At 58.6% G+C, this 23,050-nt stretch overlaps 1 protein-coding gene across 1 annotated transcript; it reads right to left on the minus strand.

Moving 5' to 3' along the window:
* Nucleotides 1-296: 296 nt before the first annotated feature.
* On the minus strand, nt 297-22,535 carry LOC117002317 (semaphorin-3D-like). The gene is made up of 18 exons (XM_033071276.2): nt 22,311-22,535; nt 10,727-10,929; nt 6,067-6,227; nt 5,325-5,387; nt 4,991-5,110; nt 4,590-4,692; nt 4,359-4,487; nt 3,921-4,066; nt 3,578-3,692; nt 3,367-3,436; nt 2,900-3,044; nt 2,602-2,824; nt 2,404-2,492; nt 1,855-1,896; nt 1,440-1,597; nt 1,170-1,234; nt 877-1,007; nt 297-795 (listed from the first exon to the last, which is right to left on the minus strand). The coding sequence occupies exons 1-18, from the start codon at nt 22,517-22,519 to the stop codon at nt 382-384; spliced, it is 2,586 nt and encodes an 861-aa protein (XP_032927167.1). The 5' UTR covers nt 22,520-22,535; the 3' UTR covers nt 297-381.
* Between the last annotated feature and the right edge of the window lie 515 nt (nt 22,536-23,050).

Genomic DNA, 23,050 nt, shown 5'->3' on the forward strand with positions numbered 1-23,050 from the left:
CAGAGCAAGGGGAGGCACGGCACGGCTGGCCGCTGCTGAACTCAGGGAACTTGGGACAGCTGGCCCCTGCCCCTCCCTGTCCTCTTTTATGTGCTTATTATTGTTGCTGATGATCATCAGTCAAGGCCAGGGGAAAACAAGGAAAATAAATATCCTGCAGGTAAATAGCCTTGAGTCTCAGAGAGCCGGCGCGGGCTGCGTGCCCTGGCCCGGTGCCCCGTGGGGCACGGAGGGGCCGCGGGGCTGGCGGGGCTTGAGGTAGTAACAGCGAGGCGGTTCTGCACGGCACGGCGAGAGGCGGCCCGGAGCTGGTGCCGACGAGCGAGGAGGGCCCTGCAGAGCCCGGGCAGGGAGCTGTGGCAGCCCTGGCTCCCTGTGCCCTCAGGGGCGCTGCGGGTGCCTCCGCACCCGGCCGTTCTTGCTGTCCGGGGACGGCTGCTGCCACTTGTGCCAGGCCCGCTGCCGCTGGCGCTCCTGCAGCCGCAGGGCATTGCAATAGGCGTCCAGGCTGGTGCCCGGTGCCCCCAGGGCCCGCGGGAAGCCCCTGGAGCCCGGGTACAGGTCCGTCCGGGCCCGGGGGCTCTGGTGGGTCCCTCCCGGCTCTACCCCCTTGCTCCGTTTGTGCGGCGGCAGCTCCACAATCTCGTGCCCGATGACGCGGAGGCTGTACCGGGTGAGGGGCCGGGAGAAGGAGCGCTCCAGCGCCTGGCACTCGTAGGTGCCCACGTCCTCCCTCGCCAGCTGGCGGATCAGCAGCCCTTGCTCCAGCACCAAGAAATGCCCGTTGTTCCTGACCTGGGGCAAAGGAGAGCTCGTGGGTCAGTCCTTGGGGACAAAGCCACCCCTGCTGCTCGTCCCTGCTCCCTGTCCCCGTACCTCGCTCGGGGCTGTCTCCTCGCCGCGCCGCACCAGCCACCGCACCGTGATCTGCGGGGAGCGCGCCAGGCACTCGAGGAAGGTCGAGTTCTTCTCCACACCAAAAACCACCTTCTCCACCACAGCGGTCCCTGCAGGAGAGGGGGTGAGTGCCCTGAGTGGGGGCTGTGTGACCGGAAGGAGGGAGGGAGCACGGAGCAGACAGCCCGAGGTGAGGCCATGGTTTCCCAGCGCTCCCTCCCGGGCACGGCGCTCCCTGGGCACAGCTGGCTGTCCCCGGAGCTGGCGCTCACCCTCTGCCGTGTCCTGGCACTGGCTGAGCGGGTCAGCTTCCAGCACGTCCTGGCAGCGGGCACGCCTGTGGGAGAGCAGAGAGGGCTGTGGCTGTCCCACCCCAGGCAGTGCATCAAGAAGGGGGACAAGGAAAGGGTGGGAGGCAGGCAGGCAGAGCGGCAGTAGGGGTCTGGCTGATGGGTAAAGCTCCAGGCTGCTGCTTGCCCTTCCCTGCTCCGAGCAGCATCACCTTGCCGAGGGATGCAGGGCTGCCGCGGGCACACACTCACTTCTTCTCGGTGAGCAGGTGTGGGGCGCAGCTCTTGCTGTCCCAGGTGCAGTAGGGATCCCTGGCCAGGCAGCAGTCGGTGCAGGTTCTGCCGTAGAGCTCGCAGCGGTACAGGGAGAGCCGGAGCAGCCCGTGGGTGCTGCTCACAAACAGCTCCTGCTGCTCGGGCAAGCGGGACAATGGCAGTCAGAACCCACAGCTGGAGACAGCGGCTGGCAGGGAAGAGATCCCTGCCCCGTGCTGCTGTAGGGACACTGGGGGACAGTAGGAGTGCGAGACAGAGCCTGCCGCCCCCTTAACGCCCTGGCAGGATCCCATTCCCTAAATGGGGCGCAGGGAGCCGGCAGAATGGCTGGGACCAGCTGGCCTCTATCCCTGTCCCCGGACTGCTTTAGGGTCAAGCAGAAGGGACTCACCCGCTTTGGTGATAACTTCATGTCCAGGATGGGAGAAGGTACCTGGAGGGGAAACAAGAGGGTGCTGCAGCCGTGTCAGTCCCTCCTGGGTGCCCCAGCCTACCTAGTAGGATTGTGTCCCCAGGGGTTACAGGACGCCAGGACCCTGGGCAGGTCCCTGGCCGGAGCTCCCTCCACCTGCTCCATGTAAGGAGCCTGGGCCCTGGGCTGGCTCTGCTCGGCATGGGCAGCCCAGGACACACCTGCCCAGCAGCCCTGCTTTCAAACCTGGGCTCAGCCCTCTCATTTCAGCGTGGGCTCCAAAGTGCCACGCGCATGCCCTCTCAGGGACTCGATGGGGAGCTGGAAGATGACTTTGCTCCAGTCCTGCTGGCACCCCTCGGTGCTTTTCTGCTGCCCAGGGCAGGTGGGAGGCCCCAGCAGTGAGGTGAGAACCTCCCTGAGAGCGGTCAGTGACCTCCTGCAGAGCCTGCAGGGAGGGAGCCACGGCCACGGGAGGCTGTGTGGTGCAACCATCTCACCCCGTGGTGCCAGCCTGGCTGCCCGTACCTTCGTGACGCTGATCTCCTCCAGGCTGATCACCTCGGGGCCGCGGCTCGCCCCGCCGGCCAGGGCCACCTTCAGGACTTTGCCGTCATCTGTGAAGGCAGCGGGAGGAGCTGTCAGGGCTGGGAGCCCCCCGGGCTGGCCGAGTGCCACACGAGCTGCCCCGTGGTGTTACCTCCCAGAGCCGAGGTGAGCTCCCACCTGTGCCGAGGAAGAGCACGTCGTAGTCCCGGCTGTCCGTGTCCAGCCGGTGCACCAGCAGCCGCCGCAGCCGGTAGGGCACATTGACCCGGACCAGCACGGGCTGCCGGCCCTGCGGGTACACGGGCTGCCACATCAGCTGGTGGCTGCGCATGAAGCTGATCAGCTCGTCGGGGAAGTCCTTGGTGGACTGCAGGAGGGGGTCGTACGTCTCACTGGGGCACTGTGTGACACAGGGGCTGCATTAGGGCCAGGCCGGTGTGTGCCGCTCCCCCTCCAGCTGTCCCCATTCCCTTACCGTGCCGGGCCGGGGGTAGGGAACACGCCCTTTGTATTCTACCCAGCGGTAGTCGAAGCCCTCCTTGTGTGCGAAGGGGCCGCTGAAGGCAGCTCTCACGGCAGCCATGGAGTAGATGCAGACGGCAGAGCCGCTGAAGACACCGCTGTGGGTGAGCACAGGGCTCTCAGTGTCCCGGCTGCTCCACGGGACCAGGTGTATGCACACCCACCCCCCGGTCAGCCCTGGAGTCATGCACAGCACCCCGGGGCTGCCAGGAATCCCTTTGACACAGCCAGTCCAGCCTGGGGGTCACTGCCTGTGCCGATGCCAAAGCTGTGGTTTAACGATGTGCTGGCGAACCAACAGCAGTGAAAGCAGGGAAGTGCTGGTGGCTGTTTCTCAGCCAGCTGGGTGCTGGTCCTGCCCTTCTCCACACAGAGCTCCGGGGAGCAGCCCTGGTGGGGGCTGGTGAGGGTCCTGCTTACCTGGAGACCGTGAAGAGCCCAAAGACAAGGGGGTTCTGGGGGTCCCGGGTGCGCAGGAGGAAAACATCCTCTGCAAGGAGAGGGATGGAGGTGAGGCACCCCAGAGCTGGAGCACCAGTCCAGAGGATGCAGGTGGGCATCCTGGGGACGTGCTGGAGGGAGCAGCCCCGGTGGAGCCGCACTGCTCCCGGCTGCAAGGGCTGGCACTCACCCAGCTGGTCGAAGTGTGTCTCAGTGCCCTGAGGCCCGGGGATGGAGCACACCAGGCGGGCCTTCAGGAACGTGCTCCAGCGGTTGATGAGGCTGCGCTTCCCTCCAACATCGTTCTGTCAGGCACCAAGAGCCAGGATCAGTCCAGCCTCTCTGAGTCTCCTCCATTGCTGTGCCCTCCTCATTCCCACAGAGGGACACCCCCAGCCCTGAGCCTTCTGCCCTGTGGTAGGTGTGCAGTGACACCCTCACATTCCTCTGTTTGGGATGCTCCTTGGTGCACAGCAGGTAAAAGCCTACCTGGTGGGACAACTGGCCACAGGGTGCTGCCCTTGGCAACTGACCTTGCAGACCCTGGCCACCCTGGCATGGATGTGCCGCCGCTCCCACTGCCCAGCTTCCATGGCCGTCTCACGGAAGAAGATGTAGACTTTATCATCGTGGGGGTTGTAGGTGTCGGGGATGGCATAGGCACCAACGAACGTGGGCTCTGCGGTGGGAAGGAGCAGCACAATGTGGCCCTGTGCCCTGACCCCACCCTGTGGTTCTGCCCTGAAAGCCCTTGGGAACAGTGTGAGGCACTGAGGGGACCTGGCTACCCAGGAGGCAGAACACCATCCCCAGTGCCAGGCTGTGAAACACGTGCTGAAGCGTGGGTCCCACCAGGGGCTTCACCAGTGCTTTCCCCCAGCAAGGAGAGCAGGTCCAGACCAGAGCTCTGGCCCCAGCCACTCCCCAGGGAAGGAGAGGTCCCCGTTCCCCAGAGGTGCCCCTGCTCCTACCATGTAGCCAGTGGTCCTGGTTCTGCTCCGTGCGGATGTAGCTCTGCTCGGCCCCATGGACCCAGGTCCGGAAGAAGGCAGCGCTGCTGCCCATGAAGTCACTGGAGGTGCCTGAATACAGCTCCCCACCTGCAGGGTCAGCAGGTGTGGGTGGGAAGCAGCAGCTCCCAGCACAGATTACTGCCAGCACTCCCCCTCCCAACATCCCCTCTGCTCCTCACTCGCTCTTACCGAGGAGGAGTCCTGTGAAGGGCTCGTGGGGGCTGTAGGGGCACCGTCCTCGCCCCGACTCCAAGGAGTGGGTCATCAGCTGCATGCGGGGAGCCCTGGAACCCTGCCAGAGACAAGGAGATGTCAGCCCAGGGGGAGTCTGGGAACAAGCTGGAACTTGGAGGAAAGAATGTGAAGGAGGTTGGCGTGTCTGTGATGAGTGGGCTCCTTGAGGAGGATGCCAGAACCTGGTCCCATCCCCATCGGGACACCCTGACACCCAAGCCAGAGTTGCTCTCTGTGTGTGAATGCCAGAGACTGCATGAGGCTGGCTCTGGGGCTCCCTCTTCCCCTGCTCCCGGGGAGAGGGGTCTCTTGGCACCTTCTGCCATAGGGATATGTCTGTCCAGGCTGTCCCTCACCTTCCCCCTGGCTCCCAGCTGGATGAAGGCACAGACGGGCTGGTAGGAGCCGGTGCCACAGGCAAACACGTGGCTCTGGTTGAAGGGCTGGAGGAGGCGGATGAAGTTGGCACATTCGGTCTGTACAGGGGAGATGATTGTCAGTCCTGAGCTGTGGTGGCTGCTGGGGGTGTGGAGCCTGGCCAGACCCTGTCCTGGCAGCTGTTCAGCTGGGCTCGGCTCCGGCTGGCTCCACAGCGCCATTCCAGGCAGACCCCCAGGCTCCCTTTCGGGTTGTTTAATATCCGCGGTGAGCTGCCAAAGGTGATGGGTGGGGGCTGCCAGCCCTACTTACCTCCACATTCCTCCCTGCCAGCTGGCAGTGCTTGACCTGCTCCTTGGGGGCTGGCCAGAAAATCTGAAACACAGAGACCCCATGGATGCAGCCCCTGCTTCCCTTGGCCTCCTGTGGCACCAGTGGGAACAGGCTCAGCCCACAGGCACTCCAGGCTCAGGTGCACAGTGAGGACATGGGGTTGCTCTGGCACAGGTCTAACACCCTGTGAGTCCCAGTGGGCAGGCTTCCAAATCCACTCAGAGTGAACCTGGCGTGGGGACAGAGCCTGGGCGTGCCGTGGCCCACCCAGGCAGTGGGCAGGCTCTCCTGGATCCCAGCCTGTGGGAACACCAGGCTGCACAGCCTTAATGGGATTTTCTTTTGTTGGGCTCTGGCTGTACACCCAGCCAGCAGGATGTCTTGGGATGACATTAGTGGACTCTGCTGGAGCTCTTGAGGCAGCAGCAGGGACTAGGTGTGACTGCAGGGCTCTGGGCACTGCCTGCAGTCCACCCAGGTCACATCTCCTGGCCAAGCCACCCTGTCCCTCTGGCGCCAGCCCTTCCCTGCAGGGCTCAGCTCCACCAGGGATGGGCTGACCCCACTGATTGAGATATCCTGGTGTAAATGTGTCCCTGGTGAGGTTAGAACAGCCCAGTTCAGAGCATATCCACCTCCACGCCCTGGCGCTGGGACAAGGAGTGGCTCCCAGGGAGGAAGAGGCCAGCCTGGCCAGGGCCACCATCCTCCCAGCACTGACCTTCTCAGGCTCTCTGTTGGGATGGTCCAGATGGAGAAGAAAGATATGATTTTTTGCTCCCACCATCAGCCAGGCCCTGTCTTCATCCAGCAAGAGAGCCTGGAAATCCATCCCATCTCCTGAGGCCAGCAGCAGGTGAGAGCTGTTGGATTTCAGCAGGTCTGAGGAGCACAAACAAGGTTGGAGAAAGAGAAACCAATCCATGAATGACACAGCTAGCAGCCAGAGGCCCCATGCCTCTCTGGTTACCTATCCTTGCTCCAAGGCTACATGACATTCCTGCCACTGCCTTGGCAAAACCCACCACCCCCAGTGCCCCTGAGCTCATCCTCCATGTGCTTAGCTGAGAGAAAGGGTCACTCCTACAGAGAGCAGAACTGCACTGGCCTTGCCCTGGCTGGGCTGGTTTGCAGCCACAGGGCAGGACAGGGGTTCAGCCCCACTAGTTCAGAGTGCTCAGCTTCTGGCCTGCCTTCCAGAGGAACTCCTGGAGCCCCAAAGCCTCTGCAGCCTGAAAGTGTGGGCAGAGGATGGAGCAGAGAGGTGGTTCTCTTGCTGTGACTCCTGGCATGTTTTCCCTGGGCTCCAAGGAAAGGCTGTATGGGAACAGAGCCAACACAAGCTCTGCATCCACCCCTAAGCCTCTGAGTCTGTGAAGCGGCTGCTGGGTTCTACCCCAGGCACAGAGTCAGGCAAGTGGATGGATGCACTGAGCTCTGTAAGGGAATTCCCCATCTGTACCCTTGGTGCCTCCCCAACCCAGCACACCACATTTCCCACTCTGTGTCCCGAGGCATAGCCTAAACCCAGCATTAAACTGGCTCAGGGAAAGATCCAAGGGTGCCACAGACCCAGTGCACTCCTTTGGGAGTGGAGACAGGACAGTGGGAAAGGCTCTGCTGTTCTGGCTGCAGCTCCTCCCATGCAGCAGCCGGGGCGGCTCGCCTGGCCCTTCTGGCACAGTTGTGGCCATGTGAATGTGGGAGGAGGACAATAGGCTGTTGTGTCTTGGTTGAAACTCCGGAAACAACATCCCCGGGGCCAGTGTTGGTCCGTGATGTGCAGTGCCAGGTTTGGGGCTGTCTGTGGGGCGAGCATCCCCCCGTGCCGCCGGAGCGGCGGCTGCACGACACAGGACCACAGCAGCTGCTGTCCCCCAGCCCCTCTCCCAGGGATCAAGGGGGGCAAACCAGCACTGAGGCAGTCCCTGGAGCTTCCCGAAGTCATAACACATCTCTTCCCTCTCCAAAAGTGACAGGACGTGGCTGGGGATGGAGGGCTGACTACTCTGGCAAGGCTGCTTCTGGCTTTGGTGTCATGAAGGGCAATGGGCAAAAGTGAGGCCATGGGAGGGGGAGATGCAGATGGTGATGGTCTGCTCTGGGTGGGGCTGAATGGAGGTGGAATGTGGCTGGAAACCCAGGGAGACCTGTAAGGGCCAAGCTGAAAGTCTGCCCACAATCACAGGGAGTGATGCAGTGTCGGGAGCAGAGGGAAGGAGGTGCTGGCCAGGTGGACGCAGTGTGGGCGGGAGCGTGGGTGGACGTGCGGCCCCGGGCGCAGGTGGGGTGGACGTGGGCACAGGCACAACTCCATCCAAAGGGACCCGGCTGACCCGGGAGGTTGTCTCACTTCCTTCCACTCCTTTTCCAGGGCAGAGGGGAAGCAGAAGAGACCAGAGCCTGCGGGCTGGAGACGCCACTGACGTCCGCTGGTCCCTGCTGGGTCCCTGCATGCAGGTCCCTGCCCGGATCCACAGCCAGGCTGGCTCCCAGCTGGCCCTTCCGTCCACCCTGTCCGCCCTGTCCCCATTACTGCAGGGACGTAAATCCTCCTCTGCCAGGAGCAGCTCCAAGCCACATCAGGGAGCTCCTGGCTCTCCTCCTGCTGCCACAAAAACTGCACAGTCCCACCTTCCCTCGGGTGCTAAGGGCTCTCCTCTGGGTACCAGAGATACAGGGCAGAAGGCTTCCAAGCCATTTCCCACCAGCTGAATGGGATTAACATGAATTCCTGTCCTTTCCTGCGGCATCTCCAACAGGGTGCAGCATATCATTCACCCTCCTGTGTCTGTACACTCCCAGGAGCTGCCTGATCCAGGGGAAATGTCAGGCAGGGCTCCCAGGGGGCTTGGGGTGGGAGGGTAAAGGCTCATCCCGTACACGAGTGTAATTATGAGGAATGGGTACTTGCTGGTCACCCTCTGACCTGCAGCAGCCTTGTCCTAGGACAAGGTCAGGCAGGGTGGTGGAAGAGCCCTCTCTGCTGCCTCTGGTAGGACATGGGAGAGCCCTGGAAGGACTCAAAACCCTGCACTTGCACCCTCTGGCAGGTTAATGACCAGGAGGGTCTGAGCCTGACCCCACAGCTCTGCTCCCTCTCCAAGGGGGCATCCAAGACCCAGAGAGCTGCTGCACAAACCCAGCCTCTTCTTACCCTCAGGTCATTAGATCTGAATCTGATTCTGGAGACAGGGAACCAGTGCAGCAGCCCTGCCATGGCCAAACCTGTGGGTGAGCCCAGAGAAACATCCTCTCCTTTGTGTTCTCTATCTCCCAAGGCCGTGCTGTTTGTCCCATCCATCATCCTGCCTGCCCCTCAGCCACACCATGCTCTGTGTGGGGTGACCCCGAGCTTCCTGGGGTCACAGCCCGGCTGTGCTGGAGGGCTGCCCTCTCCCCTTCCCCTCACCAGCAGCACTCGAAGGAGATCCCTGAGCCCAGGGGAAGCTCGGTGCTAAATCGGGCTCTGGCCCCTCACTGCTGGCCGATAAGGGAGGTGTCAGGGCAGCCCTGGCTGCGATAGCCAGAGCCCCGTGACCTCCCCGTGCTCCCAGCACTTGCTGTGGGGTGGTGGCTCTGGGTCCTGCCTGGCTGCACATCAAAGGCTGGCACAGGACCCAGGCCAGTTCCTGGGATATTCCCCCAGGAGGAGCTGCCAGGCATGCTGTGGTTTGAGTGCTGAGCTCAGGCAGCGCTGGGGCTGACCCAGGCTGACCCAGCCGTGCCCAGGCTGCCCTGTGTGCTATTATAAACCTCCTGCTCACCTCCTCGGCAGGGTGGGAGCCGCTGCTGTTGTTCCTGGCCCCGGTCCCTGTGCCCCATCCTTCCTGTGCTCTCCCGGCCCTCGCTGCTGTCATTTCCTTCTCTCAGCCCTGCTTACGTCTTCTCCCCCTCCCCACCGAGGGCTCTGCTGCCACCCCCATGCTGGGATCTGAGAGCAGGACTGATCCCGTGGATGGACTCTCAAAGACCTCCTTTTATTTATTTTTTTTCCTAGGGGTTTTTAAACCTAAACTTCTCAAGGCATTGTGTCCTTGAACCTGCCCCGTGCTGTCCATGAGTCACATCCCTTTGCCATTGTTCGCTCTGTCCTTGAGCCCTCCAGATGCTGGGAGCTTCCTCTTCTCCCTCTGCCCAAGGCTTGGGGGCTTTTGGCATGCCTGGCCCCGGGACACTGTGGGGCTTTGAAGCCAGCAGTCCCCTTTCTCCCCATCTGCCTCTTCTGGCTCAAAAAAAAGCAGAGCTGAGCTGTTTCTGAGCTGGGCTATCAGCAGGGCCATCTCCTCACACAGATCTCCTGCATCCCTGGGATGTCCAGTCCTCTCCAGCCACAAATGGGGGGCATCTTTCACTGTGCTGGTTGTCCCTCCCTGGGGAGCAGCTTCTCAGGGTGATGGAGTGGGCCAAGAGCATGGCCCTGGAGCCTGGAGTGCCTGGAGTGCCTGGGAAAGCTGCTCCACCCTGTCTCAGGTGTGGAGAGGGTTGGTCCAGCCCTCCTGATGGTCACAGCCAGGACAGCACTGGGAATGTGCTGAGCTGCCATCCTCCAGAGAAACTTGCTGTTTTTCACATAGGAGAGGCTGAAAGCAGCTCAACTGGCCACATCCATGCTGCAGGTTCATGGCAGGCTGAGAAGCTTCTGGGCTTCTAGGGTTCTGTTCTAGCTCCTCAGGCCATTCCCCTCTAGACTTTCTCCAGGTACTCCCTTTCCACACTTTCTGGGCTGTGTTTTGTGCTACCTGTCAGTCTGCCCTTGCTGCATCTTCGGGTCACCAAAGCAGTCCCCCTCTGCATCAGGCTTGTGCTGTGCCTGTTCTGAAGAACTCATCATCTAAACAGAGGGACAGACGCAGGGAGGAAGGGAGAAGTGCAGCAGGGAGATGATCTGCACAGGCAATCAGTCTCTCCTAGCAGAAGAGGAGGCTCAAAAGCAGAAGGGCTGAGCTGGGGTGGAGGCACTGTGCTGATGGGAGGCACAGGAAGAGGCTGGTGAGACTGTCCTGGGGCTCAGTGTCCCTTTGAGCTGAAGGCAGGGACATTGCCCAGGGGTACACAGTTCAGCCCAGCCCAGGACACACCAGGAGAGGTTCACAGTGAGTCTGAGAAGAAGGACCCCTCTGGTCCCAGTGTTCTGCTGGATCAGGGCAGGGCATTCTCTGTCCAACCTCCTTTTCCAATGGCAGCAGCACTGGTATAGGATCCTCAGGGACTGTGCTTGGAGCTGCAGCCCTGAAACATCCTGAGGGCCCAGAGTGTGGAGAGGTTACAGCCACAGCCACAGGGCTGCCTGTCTCCCCAAGCCCTGGCCACCCTTTTGCTCCCTGCAGGATGCTCTCCCAGCCCTCCCAGGCAGGTGCAGACCCCGAGGAACCCCTTACCTTTGTAGGTGAGGCGAAGGCGTGGGGCGTGCTGCTTCCATGCCCTGCTGCTGCCCAGCTGCTGCAGGAGGAGGCAGAGCAGGAGTGTGGCCAGGGGCAGCCAGTGGCCAGGGCCAGCCCACATGCTGGCACAGAGCAGTGGAAGGGTCTGCTCACCCTCACAGCACCATGGTCCAGCGCCGAGACGCCACCTCCAAGGCCAGCTGCAAGCAGAGAAGGGGGAAGGCTGCACCTGTGCTCATGGAACCAGTGTGGGCACTGGGAGGGCAGCTGTGGCTGGGACACCCTCTTGCCTTCCACACCCCCAGGAGCTCCAGCACATTCCATGTCCAGGGGGTTCCCAGGCCAGCTATTCCAGCCTGCCATGGGGAGGTGTGTGGGGTGATGTGAGTGTGCCCACATCATGTGGTACCTGGGAGCACTGGGGTTTGGGCATCCTGGAGGTGGCTGACATGAGGGCAGTACACACTAAAGAGGGCTCTCAGAGCTTGGGCATCCTCTGCTCAGTGTCTGCTCAGACCCCAATGCTTGGCAGAGCCTGGTGAAGGATCCCTCATACTCATTTGTTCTCAGTTTGGGCTTAAATCTCATCCCTTTCTCCGAAAGGGGAATTCATGTTATGGAGTACCATCCCTAAATGCCATTTCTGTGATCCCCCAATAGCATCTGTGGCTCTGTGTGTGCATGACACATCTCTGGCTAGGATCTGTGCAGATTCCTGGTCACCGCAGAGCTCTCTGAGGCCACCAGCTTCCACTGGCTCCAGGGTGCTGTGGTTGGAAGGTGTCTTTGACACATACCCCACTTTGGAGGTGTGCAGGGGTGAACAGCTTTGCACAGCAGCTCCACAGACCCTGCCAGGAGCAGGGCTGGCCTGCCAGTTCTAACCAGTTAATCCAGGCTACTTAGATGCTTTTTCTTCATTTAATAGAAAACCTGGTCCCCACATGGCAGCTCTGACTAACTCCCCATCTTTCTGCATATTAACTTCTTCCAGTCCCATGACTGAAAGATTTCAAATGAGCTTTTTGGCTCATCCCTGGCCAAAGGCTCTTGGCACAAGGGACAGGGGATTCCTGCCATCCCAGCAATGGGCTGTGGGAAGGATGGTGGAGCCAAGTTTTTCCAACCAGAAGCTCAGCTCTGCCTAGGGAGGAGGTTTTGAGCTGCTGGAGTTGGGCTTTCTGTCCCTCCCAGCAGCAAATTGTGGTTGGGCTGGGGTGCAGCTCCTTTCTAGCCCCTTCCCTGCCCCTTCCTTGCCCCTTCCCTGCCTTCACTACTGCCTGGATCTCCCACTGGTCAGAGTGTGACTCTGGTCACACCCTGCAGCTGCTCCAGGTCCTTCCCCTGTACCAGGAGACCTGGGACAAGGATGTGACCTCAGGGTGGTGGCTGTGCTGTGCTCTGTCTCTTTTTAGTTAGGGACTGCTCTCTCCACCCACCCAGCCCTTCCTGGGCACTTTTCCACATGTCAACCATTGCATGGGGAGGGGAAAAACACCCCATAAGCGTGATGGGTTTATCCAGGTTCAAACTGCTCCTGGATTGTGGAGAGGTGTGGTTCTCTGTTGGGAACCCATCAGCCACATGGGGATTCACAGGCAGCGCTGCCCTTGCCCCCAAAAACACCTCCCCAGCAGGCAGCAATGACAAGCTGCATCTCAGCTCTTCCTTTGCTCAGCACCTGCAGTGCCCTCCCAGAGTCATCCTGTGGACTCACAGCCATGCCCTGAGCAAGCACTGCTGTCCCAAGGGTCATCACAAGGACAGGATTGGGATGGATTTGACAGGGATTTGTTTTTTTCCTTTACCAAAGTTTGTTGTGTTGTTGCAGGTCTTGGGAAAGTGCTGTCCTCTAATTGAAGGTTTCTATAAATGGATCTGGGTTTGTGCTAGGTTTAACTTTGGGCAAGGCAGACTTGGAGGAATCCTTCATGACCCAGGGAATGTCAGGGCAGGCTGGGATTCTGCAGATGGCAGGCAGGGCACAGCTCCTGCCTCAGGACAGCTTCATACATGGTGAACTTTAGGGACAGGCATGCACTCCTGTGTACAGCTGGGTTATACCAGCACTCCAGCTCCTGCCCTGGGAGTGCCAAAAGCAGGGCTGATGGTATCAGGAGCCACAGCCATCCCAGGAGGGTCTCAGAGCCTGGCAGAGCTAGGCACAGCCATAGGAAAGTGAGGGCTTTGCAGCAGATAAGGAAAGATTAAAACTGCCAGAGGATAACCTCCAGTAAGAAACACTTCCATGGGTGTCATCCTTTCATGAGTATTTGAGGGCTCCCTCACATCATGCCCAGGCAGTGGTGAGGCACATCCACCTCCTGACACCCGGCTAAAATCCTGGCACAGCCCCCTGAGCCACTGTGCCCACAGCCCCGGCACAAGGACATCCCTCGCTGTGCCAGGGAAACCTCTGCAGGAGGAGCTCGGCAGAGTTTACACAGAGAGGGGGAGGCAGTGCCTGGTGGATGGAAAAAAGCTGGCAGTGGTGAATCCAGGGTTAAATTAAACACTCCCAACAGCTTTAAATAATCAACTGTCCGGAGCTGCAACTCTTTCCATCTCAGTTTGGAGAGGGAAGAGCTGATGAGAGTGGGCTGCTGAAAGAAGGGGAGGTGAGGGGTTAATATTTCATACTCCAGGCACCATAGGACTGCAGGGGAGGACTTGGGGGTGGCAGCCTTGTTTTGGGGGGCTGGCAGTCACCAGGAGTGCCAGGCATGGGTGGCATAAATGGTGACACCACGGTGCTGGGCTGACTCTGCCAGCAGTCCACCAGGTGTTTCCCTGTGCCCTCCCTCCCTCCCTCCATCCTCCCCTCCCTCCCTCCATCCTCCCCTCCCTCCTTCCCCTTCTTCTGGAGATCTGCAGAACTGACAGAATCACAGAATGGTTTGGGCTGGAAGGGACCTTAAAGATCATCTTGTTCCAGATGATCAGAGGCAAGGATGCCACACACTGGGTCAGGTTGCTCAGAGCCCATCCAGCCTGGCTGTGAACACTTCCAGGGATGAGGCATTCACCACTTCTCTGGGCAGCCTGAGCCAGGGCCTCACCACTTTCTCAGTGAAGAATTTTTCTTAGCATCTAATCTAGATCTCTGCTCTTTTGGTTGAAAACCATTTCCCCCTTGTCCTATCACTCTCTGGCTGTGTAGAAAGTTGCTCTCCCTCATTTTCATGAGCTCCCTTTACTGTAAGGCTGCATTGAGTTCTCCACAGAGCAGAAGTTCAGCAGGTCTGAGGTTCTGGGCTGTCACACAAAATCCCCTGGAAAGCCTTGCCAGAGGAGAAAAGACAAATCCCTTCTGTTTGAGACGTGGGTACAGGAGGGAATCATTTATCCATGAAAGCACCAATTTCCTCCTGACAACTCCGTTGTGTTGCAATGCCGTGAATAGTTTAAACCAGTCCAAATTTCGGAGGGGGAAGGGCCCTGGCAGTGGGTTTATCAGGCTGTAGATTGTCTCCGAGAGGGAAGAGCGTGCTGAACAGGGCTCCGCAGCGATCCCGCAGCACGGCCGTGCTGCCATGTGCTCCGCTAATTCCACAGCCCCGATTGTATCCCAGATAATCCCCACGCGCCATTGACAGCCTGTTGCCTTCTCCAGTTACACGGCAGGGCTGGCAGGGCAGGGCAGGAGGCGAAATGCTGGTCCCCAACAGCTGGGGAACCTCAGGGGAGGGGAGCGGGGGGAGGAGGGGAGCGCATCCCTTGTCAGCATCCATCCGCAGGGATGAGCATCCCCAGCAGCGGACGGAACTCGCAGGAGAGAGGAACCGCAGGGAGCCGAGACGCCCTCCATGGGGCTCCCAGACCTGAGCCCCACGCTCCTGCCTCTCCCAGCATAAACCCTGGTGTCATAAACCCTCTGTGCCACCTTTGGGAGCTGGGACAAAGGAGTCACACCCTGGCAAGGAAACGGAGGGGCAGCGCCAGGGCAGGAGGTGCAGCGGAGTCAGCCCGGAGCCCATCCTGCACACACAGCTGGTGCCAGCCCCAGCCCCATGCTCTGTGCTGGGAATGGGAGCCACGTGTGAGGGGAGCGCTCACAGCCGGGGCTGCTGGCCCTGAGCCTCGGCCAGCACCCTGCCCGCAGCTGTCCCTCCTCCTAAATCACCGCCTGGCCCCTCCCTGGCTGTCCCTCCTCCTAAATCACCGCCTGCCCCCTCCCTGGCTGTCCCTCCTCCTAAATCACCGCCTGTCCCCTCCCTGCCCGCGCAGGAACAGAGCCCTCCCCGCTCAGCCCAGCGCTGTGGCTGTCCCTCTCCATCCCGGGATGATGGATACCCTGGCAGCTGCAGGGAGAGGCAGCTGTCGATTTTCTCCAGTGGAAGGACAAAGGCAAAGGGTGAGCCCTCGCTGCCTTCCCCCTGAGCTGCCAGGCTGCGGCAGAGCCCATCCCTGAGGGAGCCTGTGGTGCTGAGTGATTTGTGGGAGGAGGACGTGCCGATCCTGCTCCACGACATCAAAGCTGGGACCGCAAACCAAGCGCCAGAGCTTGGGTGGCATTGGGACACCACGGTGTGCCCTGTCAAGCGTTGGGGTCCCAGTGAAACCTTCGGTAACAAGGTCACACGTGCCCACACAAATCCACAGAGATCGAGGGGAGCAGATTTTTGGAGGGGTTGGATGAAGGGAATGCTGGGCTGAGGCTGCTCCAGGTTCACACAATCATCACACAGCCTGGGGCCAGCAGGATCCCATCCAGCCGGGACATCTCCCCCACTGCTGCCTCCTGAGATGCAAGTTCCTGGGCTGCAGTCAGCCCCAGACCACCCTTCCTTGCCAGACAGCACTGCTGGAGTGTGCCAAGCCCCACGGGTGGGGATGAGGGCGCCCGGCTGCTCCTGGCACACTGCAGAGCCTCGGGATGTCACCCTGCCAGGCAGGGCGCTCCTCATTCATGCGTGCTGCGTGACAATGGCAGTGGGGAGGGACAGCCCTGGCTCTGGGTGATATCAGAGGGACCTCACTGCCTGTGGAGACACCTCAGAGCAGAAGCACAGCCGCCTCTAACAGTGTTTGTCTCCCTGAAGTTCCAGTAGCTTCAGGCACGCTCCAGCTGGGACCACATCCTCTGAAATGGGGAACTGCCAAGCCTGAGGCTGGCCAGGGTATTAATAACTGTTTATGAAGGGATAAGGAGCTGGCTTCCCTTAACATTGTGCTAATCCCTTTCTTGAGAGGCTGCTGGCTCAGTCCCTACCTTTCCCTTGCAACTGAGAGGTGAAGCCTGACCTGGCCTGGCCCTTGGGCATCTGGCTGGGAAGGTGGCCCAGCAATGGGCACAGTGACAGGCACAGTGAAGGGCTGGATCCCCTGCAGGATTTTTAGGTGTTCCTGAATGTGCTGCTTAAAATGGGACCTCCACTGTTCTTCCTCCTAATTTACCTCAAGGACATCCAGCCCCAGGGAGGCAGCAAGTCCAATGTGCAGAGAAAACTGAATGGAAACACAGCATTTATTGCACTTGCAGGTCTGCTCTCACCTAAAATGCTGCCAGAGCACAGGCAGCTTCCAGCACAGAGCAGTGCCACAGTCCTGTTGCCCACCCGAGAGTTCCTGCAGTGGGGAAACCACATTGGGACACCAGTGGGAAATGGTAAATTCATAGGGGATTGGGTTCCTCCATGGACAAAGGGGAGGTGGGACAAGTGTGGGTTAACTTGATGTATTAAACTCTGGGCTGACTTGGCATACTAAATTCCCAATTTGCCTTCCAGTGCAGTTGAGAAGCTTAAATTTCTTTCACAGAATAACAGAATTGTTGGGGTTGGAAGGGACCTCTGGAGATCATCCAGTCCACCCCCCTGTCAAGGCAGGGTCACTTGGACCAAGTTACACAGCAATGAGTCCAGGTGGGTTTGGAATGTCTCCAGAGAGGGAAACTCCACAACACCCCTGGGAAGCTGCTCCAGTACTCTGTTACCCTCAGTATAAAGAAGTTCTTCCCCATGTTGAGGTGAAACTTGTGTTTTGCTTCATGGCCATTTCTCTTTCTGTTGCTGAGCACCACTGAAGAGAGTCTGGCACCATACTCTTGGCACCCACCTTTGAGATATTTATACACATTAATGAGATTCCCTCTCAGTCTTCTCTTCCCTAGACTAAACAGGCCCAACCCCTGCAGTCTCTCCTCGGAAGAGACACTTCATTATTGGAAGGGGCTTGCCATGCTTTAATGCTGTGTTAAAGTACCCAAATAAGGCAGAGAAGAGGCTCTGCACTGCCTGCTGAGCTGCCAGGCCAGGTCCCCAAAGCCTCGGGGGTCTCCAGAGGCAGCACTGAATTCCTCAGAGCCATTTATACTCCAGTGCTGAAACCCACTCTTGTCACCTGTCTGCCACATGGCCTGACACTCAGCACAGCCCTGGGGAGGCTTGGGAGCCCTGTCCCACACCGGAGCTGTTCTCTGAGATTCAGATTTCCCAGGCTCAGCCTGGTTGAATCCTATGTGTGCTAAAACCTGGCAGGGGCTCCAAGGCCAGGAATTAGCATGAACTGCAGCAAGGGGCAGGTTTGCTCCTTGCCATGGGCTGCTGTAAAGCCTCTGCTGGGAGCAGGACTCAGTGACACCTGGGGTTTCCAACACAGAGTTCCCCAGCCCTGGGTCACCAGCTGGAACCCAGTGTCACAGGCTGCTGCTCCTTTGGTGGCCTCCAGAAAAGAGGTGGTGGGTTTGGCTGGGGCACTGGTGGGACCCCTGAAAAGAATTCCAGCAGAGACCCAAGGGCTGGGAGGGACAGCTCCATCCCCAGGGTGTTTCCAGGGAGAGCTAGCCATGGGAAAAGAACTCCTGTTCCCTGGGCAGGCTGCAGCCTTTCCCAGCACTCCCAAGACAGCACTGATTGCTTCCTGAAGCTGCCAAGGCTTTCTGCAGCAAGCCCACAGCATGTACAACACTGATTTTCTTCATTCACGATGGGAATATTGCTTCCCACCTCCAAACCTATTGGACAGGGATACTCAGCACCTCTCAGAGAGCTTTCAGTTTTGCCACATGTCCCCATTCCCGACCGGAGCTGGCCATGAAACACCTGCTCTGCTGCTCAGTGACCCGGCTCATGAGCACTTCAGCCCCTGCCAGCCAGCGACACGGCTGCTGGTCGCACTCCCGGGGCCGCTGGCTGTCACAGCTGGGGCCACCCGCCTCTCCCGACACTTGAAAGCTCTGCAGTGTTTTCTTTCCATCAGCGGGAGCCCTGCTCCCGGCCGCTGCGCTAATTGGAACAGGCTGGGCAGGCGTGGGGGGCTCCGCCGGAGAAAGTATTTTAATGAGGATGGAGGGTGCCTGACCTGTTATCTGCTTCTTCTCAGAGCCTCTTGGCTGGGCTCCTCGGGAATTCCAGCCTGGATTGCCGGGCGAGGTCTCTGGCTCGGAAGCCTTGGAGCCCAGCAGAGCTCCGGCCGGGCTGCCCTGCGCTGGGACAGGGACTGGGAAAGGGACAGGGATAGGGACAAGGACAGGCTCTGCCGGGCTCCCCAGGCACCGGCAGCCCTGACATCCCACCCAACGTCTGGGGAGCCGCCGCACCGGCTTCTGTGCCGGGTATTTCGCAGGAGCAGCGAGCAGCAGAGATGCTGGGCTGGACGCCGGGCCCTTCACCCCTGCAGCTGCTCCGTCTCTTCCCAGGAGGCGCCAGGTCGGCTCCAGGCGGAGCTGAAGGCGCAGCGAGGGGCTGGGACAGGTCAGGCAGCTGTCACGGCGTTGGGTGGGGAACCAGGGCAGCAGGAGACTCCACAGCACAGAGCTCTCCTCTTTCTGCCATTTCCCTGCCCTGCCCTGCACACACAGGGAGAAGCCAGCCCAGAGCATGGACACAAGGAGGGTACCCCCTCCCAGCACTGTGCCAGTGTCTCCAGAGGGTCAGAAGCAGACAGCACCACATTCCACATCCTGCTGCTCAATCCCTGCCTCATGTGAGGGCCTCTCTGCCCCCCATGTACTCATCTGCACAGGCTCCACCATGGAAGGCCACCGTGGCTGTCATTAGTGTGCAGCTGAGGCACAGATGGGCTCGGGAACCTGCTTGTGGCCAAGTGGGAAGCATAGAAAGGCAGGGATTGACCTCAAGCGTCTCCTCTTCCCTCAAAGAGCAGCTCATCCTCCTAAAGCACAGAGTAGCTCAGCACTGAGCCTGACTCCATGCACGTGGCTCTGGCACATGGTGGCAGAGCTGTCACCGTGTCATCACCCTCCTGTGTGGGAGCACACACCGTGGGAAGGGCAGCTCTCCCCTCCCAGGACAAGCAAGGCACAGATTGAAACTGAAAGCCCTTGTTTTCCTTTTTACACTACAAACAGCTCAGGCCAAGTTAGCTGACATCAGAGGTCTCCTCCTAGGAAAGGGGGAAATAAACCTGGACCTGATGGTGGGAGAAGCAGGGGAGTTCCTGCACACAATAAATGGCAGCTGGCCAGCACAGAGCAGAACAATAACCCCACACAGCTGAGTGCTTGTGAACGGTGTCATTCCAGGGAAACCAGAGCCTGGGCAGGCTCCCAGGTCAACGGGGGCTGATGCTGGCAACAATTGTGCTCCATGCCATGTCATGCTGGCAGTGGAGAGGGGCTGTGGTGGTCTGGAGCACACCTATGGCATGCCTGCAGGTAATGTGGAGCCGGGGGAAATCAGGGGGTACATGGAATCTCTGAGTATGGAGGTGGCAGAGCCCAGATATCCTACAGCATCTACACTGGGGAATAATAAAGGCTTATCTCTGCCAGGAGTATAGAGTGTTCCCTTCTGGGCACCACAGAACCTCTGTTATTCACAGCATCTACTGCAAGGCAATGCTGGGGGTTTATGGCTGTGATTTGGGATAATCTAGTCTTTAGGGAGTGAGAATGACTAGAGCCCCTGTGCTGTGAGTACAGCCCTTTCACTTACACAGGTCATTTCACCATCCTGTGCTTCAGTTTTCCCAGATAAAACGTGCTGGAGGAGGTTCAGCCAGCTCCTGTGAGCAGGACAGGAGCAGGGAGGAGTCAGGGGCTGCAAGGACCAGAGAGGACCAAAGACAGAGACCCAGTCCAGGGCAGATAACTCTGTTTTCATCCTCTCCCTGTTCCCACTCCCCTCTTTGCTCCCTGCCACAAGCAGTGGGGAGCACAATCCCCTGATCTGACCTCCTCTGAATGGGGGGCTCCTCAAAAAGAGCAGGTGAGGCTGGGTGTGTCCCCCTATTCCACATCCAAAAGCCATTCCTGGCTGCCCCCCGGGCCAGGAGGTGACAGAGCTGACTGATCTCTGTGTCTCTGCAGGTTTGTAACCATGCAAGCAGTGTCTGTAAGGATCTAATTGCCCTGTGCTCTCTGAACCACCTCTCACTATCATCCCAGATGGAGTGGGGAGAGACCAAACTTGGAGGAGGAGGAGCAGCTCCAAGACTCTGGGAGCCAAAATTTACAATAAATCTTCATACTTGCTGTAAACAATCCCCGAGAGGGTGTCACAGGAACACTGCAGAGAGCAAGGCAGCAGAGAGCCCATCTGGAACCTCTGCCAGCCCTGCCAGCTTGGGCTGGGTTTGGCAAAGAGCAAGAGTGCCAAGGACCCCAGACTTGGCTCCAGCTCCCTGTCCTGGAGCTGGGTGCTGCTGGATGTGGCTGCTGGCAGCACCACAACCTGAGCATCACCTCTTGTCCAGCCAGATGAGATGGCTCAGACTGTGGCAGCCGCTCTCCAGCCTCTGTGCACAGGCATGATGGTATTTGGGAGAACATCTCACATCCTTGGGGGTTTCCTGTTTAATTCTCAACCTAAGGAACTGCAGCAAATGATCCCTGTCTTACACGCTTGTGGAATTCAGTGAGATTAGATTAGGGGTGAATTCTTCCCATATTTCTTATAGGGCTGATATCTCTGCCCTGGCTTTCAGATTGACTTCCCCATCCCCAGCTCATTAATCAGAGCAGGGTGTTTGTGTCTCTGTCATTTTCAATGCTGTTAACTGAGCAGGAGTAATCTGTCTGTTCCAGCAGCACATCGTGTCAAGCCAGTGACCCGTCAGGGCTGCCTGACCCCCTCCCTTTGAAGGCTGAGCAAGGAGTGGCTGGCAGAAAGCTGGGACACGCTCCACTTGGCCAAGAGAAAGCTCCCCATGGCCGGCATGTGTGCAGGACGGCCGCGGTTCTGCAATCAGACCTCCTGCAGCACTTCCCCCCTTCCCCTGGGCACATGGCTGCAGAAAAAATTGATGCTTTCCAGTTAAGCAGTATTTTCGTGACAGTGCTCAGCAGCTGGATCAATGCAGAGAGAAGTTTAAATGCAATAAGCTTCTTAATTAAGGGGAGGCTCGTTGGAGCTGATTGCCAGTGGGCAGTGCATCCCATGGCCTGGCTGCCTTGTAGGGCTGCCACACACTCGGGAGCTGTGATTCATCAAGGATGGTCTTATTTCAAGAGGAGAGAAAGAGAGAAAGAAAGAGAGAGAGAGAAAGAGAGAGAGAGAGAGAAAGAAAGAAAGAAAGAAAGAAAGAAAGAAAGAAAGAAAGAAAGAAAGAAAGAAAGAAAGAAAGAAAGAAAGAAAGAAAGAAAGAAAGAAAGAAAGAAAGAAAGAGCAAGAAAGCTCTCTTTGTTTTAATTTAGGTGTTTAATTAAGTGTTTAGTTATTTGTTCCTGGACGCAAACAGCCATTCAACCTTCTCCTTCCTCCCTCACACTGAGCATCAGCCCCTCACACTGAAACCCCCACCCATCGCTCTCAGGACACTGCAAGGCTCCCAACTCCTGGCCATCCATACACAAGGTCTGTGATGATTCCAAGCAGAAGGATCATTACTTAAGGCACTTCTTTGGAGAACACTTAGCATTTCTCAGGCTCTGTTTCTTTTCTGCCTGCTGTATCATTTGACCTGAATTTCTGAGAGCTGAGGCATTGCAGAGGGGCTTGAAGAAACAAGAAAATTTCCCTGTCCCAACATATTTTATAAAGCCCAAGCTCCCTCACTGATCAGGGAGGCTGGTGTTTTTTCCTCTTTAAACTAAGAATGTCACAACTGTTTTGGAGACAAATGATGTGACTAAGTTATCTCTGAGCAGTGGGAAAGCCCCCAGCATGGGCCAATGACAATTAGCCCAGTGTGGGTTTTTGGGCTGTGAAACCTCAGCGGCAGAGTAGAAGCTGAGAAACCCTAGAAAAACCAGCTCTGAAAAGAACTTCAGCATAGTAAAAAAGCACAAAACCTCCTGTGGCCCAAGTTACAGCATTAAAAGATAAAACACAAATGTAAAAGATGGTGGCAGGGGATAGGAATAAGTAATCTTTAGCGTCCCCTCTAACCCAAACCATTCCATGATTCTGTAAAGATTGGTAGAACTTTTCAGGGCATGCTCGGGCAAACGGAGCGGCAGAGCGAGCCGTGCTCTGTGCGCAGGGCTGGGTGAGAGCAGACACTCCTGAGTTACTCTGCCCGGAGCTGCAGGACACAACGCAGCTGACAGAAAGCAAAGAACTCAGGACCGATTAACCCCGGGCTGAGCTGCTCCCACCGGGAATGCTGCCCCAGCTCTCCGGGGCGAACCGAGGCAGCCCAAACTTCGGAACAATTAAAGGCATTTCTCATTACTCACCGGCCAGCGGGATCCCAGCGGCGATGCCGCCACTCCAGCGCCTTCTCCCAGCGAAAGCAGAGCACCTGGAGGAGGCAGGAGGAGCCGGAGGTGGGGGACAGCGGGGGCAGCCCCTCATTCACAGCCAGCCCCGGGAATCCTCCGTCCCTCCGGCCCCAGTGCGCGCACCGCAATTGCCATCTAGCGGTGTGGGACTGCAGGGCTTCCATGGAGCCACAGGGACAGGGATTCGTCTTTTCCCGGGGAGATCCATCCCCGCAGGTCGAGCTCAGGTCACGGAGGGGGATAGGGCAGCACCGGGCAGCGCTCCTGCTGTGGGCTGGGAGCCGAAGAGCAGCGAGGTGGGGGGAGAGGATCGTGGTCAGACATCAGGGCTAGAAAGGAAAGCTCTGCTCCATGGGCAGCTCCACAGCTAAACGTAATGGAAAGGCAAATCTGGGAGCATTTGGGGTCCAAAGCACAAGCACAGTGCAGCAGGAGCAAACACAGATATCCAATGATGCATTAACTATATTTCCCCTTGAATTCTGTGCTCAGTTTTGGGCCCCTCACGACAAGAAGGACATTGAGGTGCTGAGAATGTCCAGAGAAGGGTAATGGAACTGATGAGAAGGGTTGGGGGTACTGGGGGGGCTCAGCCTGAAGAAAAAAAGGGTACAAAGAGTCCTTATTGCTGTTAAAACTCCCTGGCAGCAGGTTGGAGCTGGGGGGGATGTTTTCAGGCTCTTCCCTCAGGTTTA

The sequence above is a fragment of the Catharus ustulatus genome, chromosome 13 (assembly GCF_009819885.2).
Source record: "Catharus ustulatus isolate bCatUst1 chromosome 13, bCatUst1.pri.v2, whole genome shotgun sequence".
NCBI classification, from domain to species: domain Eukaryota; kingdom Metazoa; phylum Chordata; class Aves; order Passeriformes; family Turdidae; genus Catharus; species Catharus ustulatus.

Coding starts and splice junctions, on each gene's coding strand:
- LOC117002317 (XM_033071276.2), bottom strand. CDS start 22,519: ATGGAAGCCCTGCAGTCCCACACCGCTAGATGGCAATTGCGGTGCGCG. Junction 5,388..6,066: donor CCAACAGAGAGCCTGAGAAG/GTCAGTGCTGGG, acceptor TCTGTGTTTCAG/ATTTTCTGGCCAGCCCCCAA. Junction 796..876: donor AGGAGACAGCCCCGAGCGAG/GTACGGGGACAG, acceptor CCTTTGCCCCAG/GTCAGGAACAACGGGCATTT.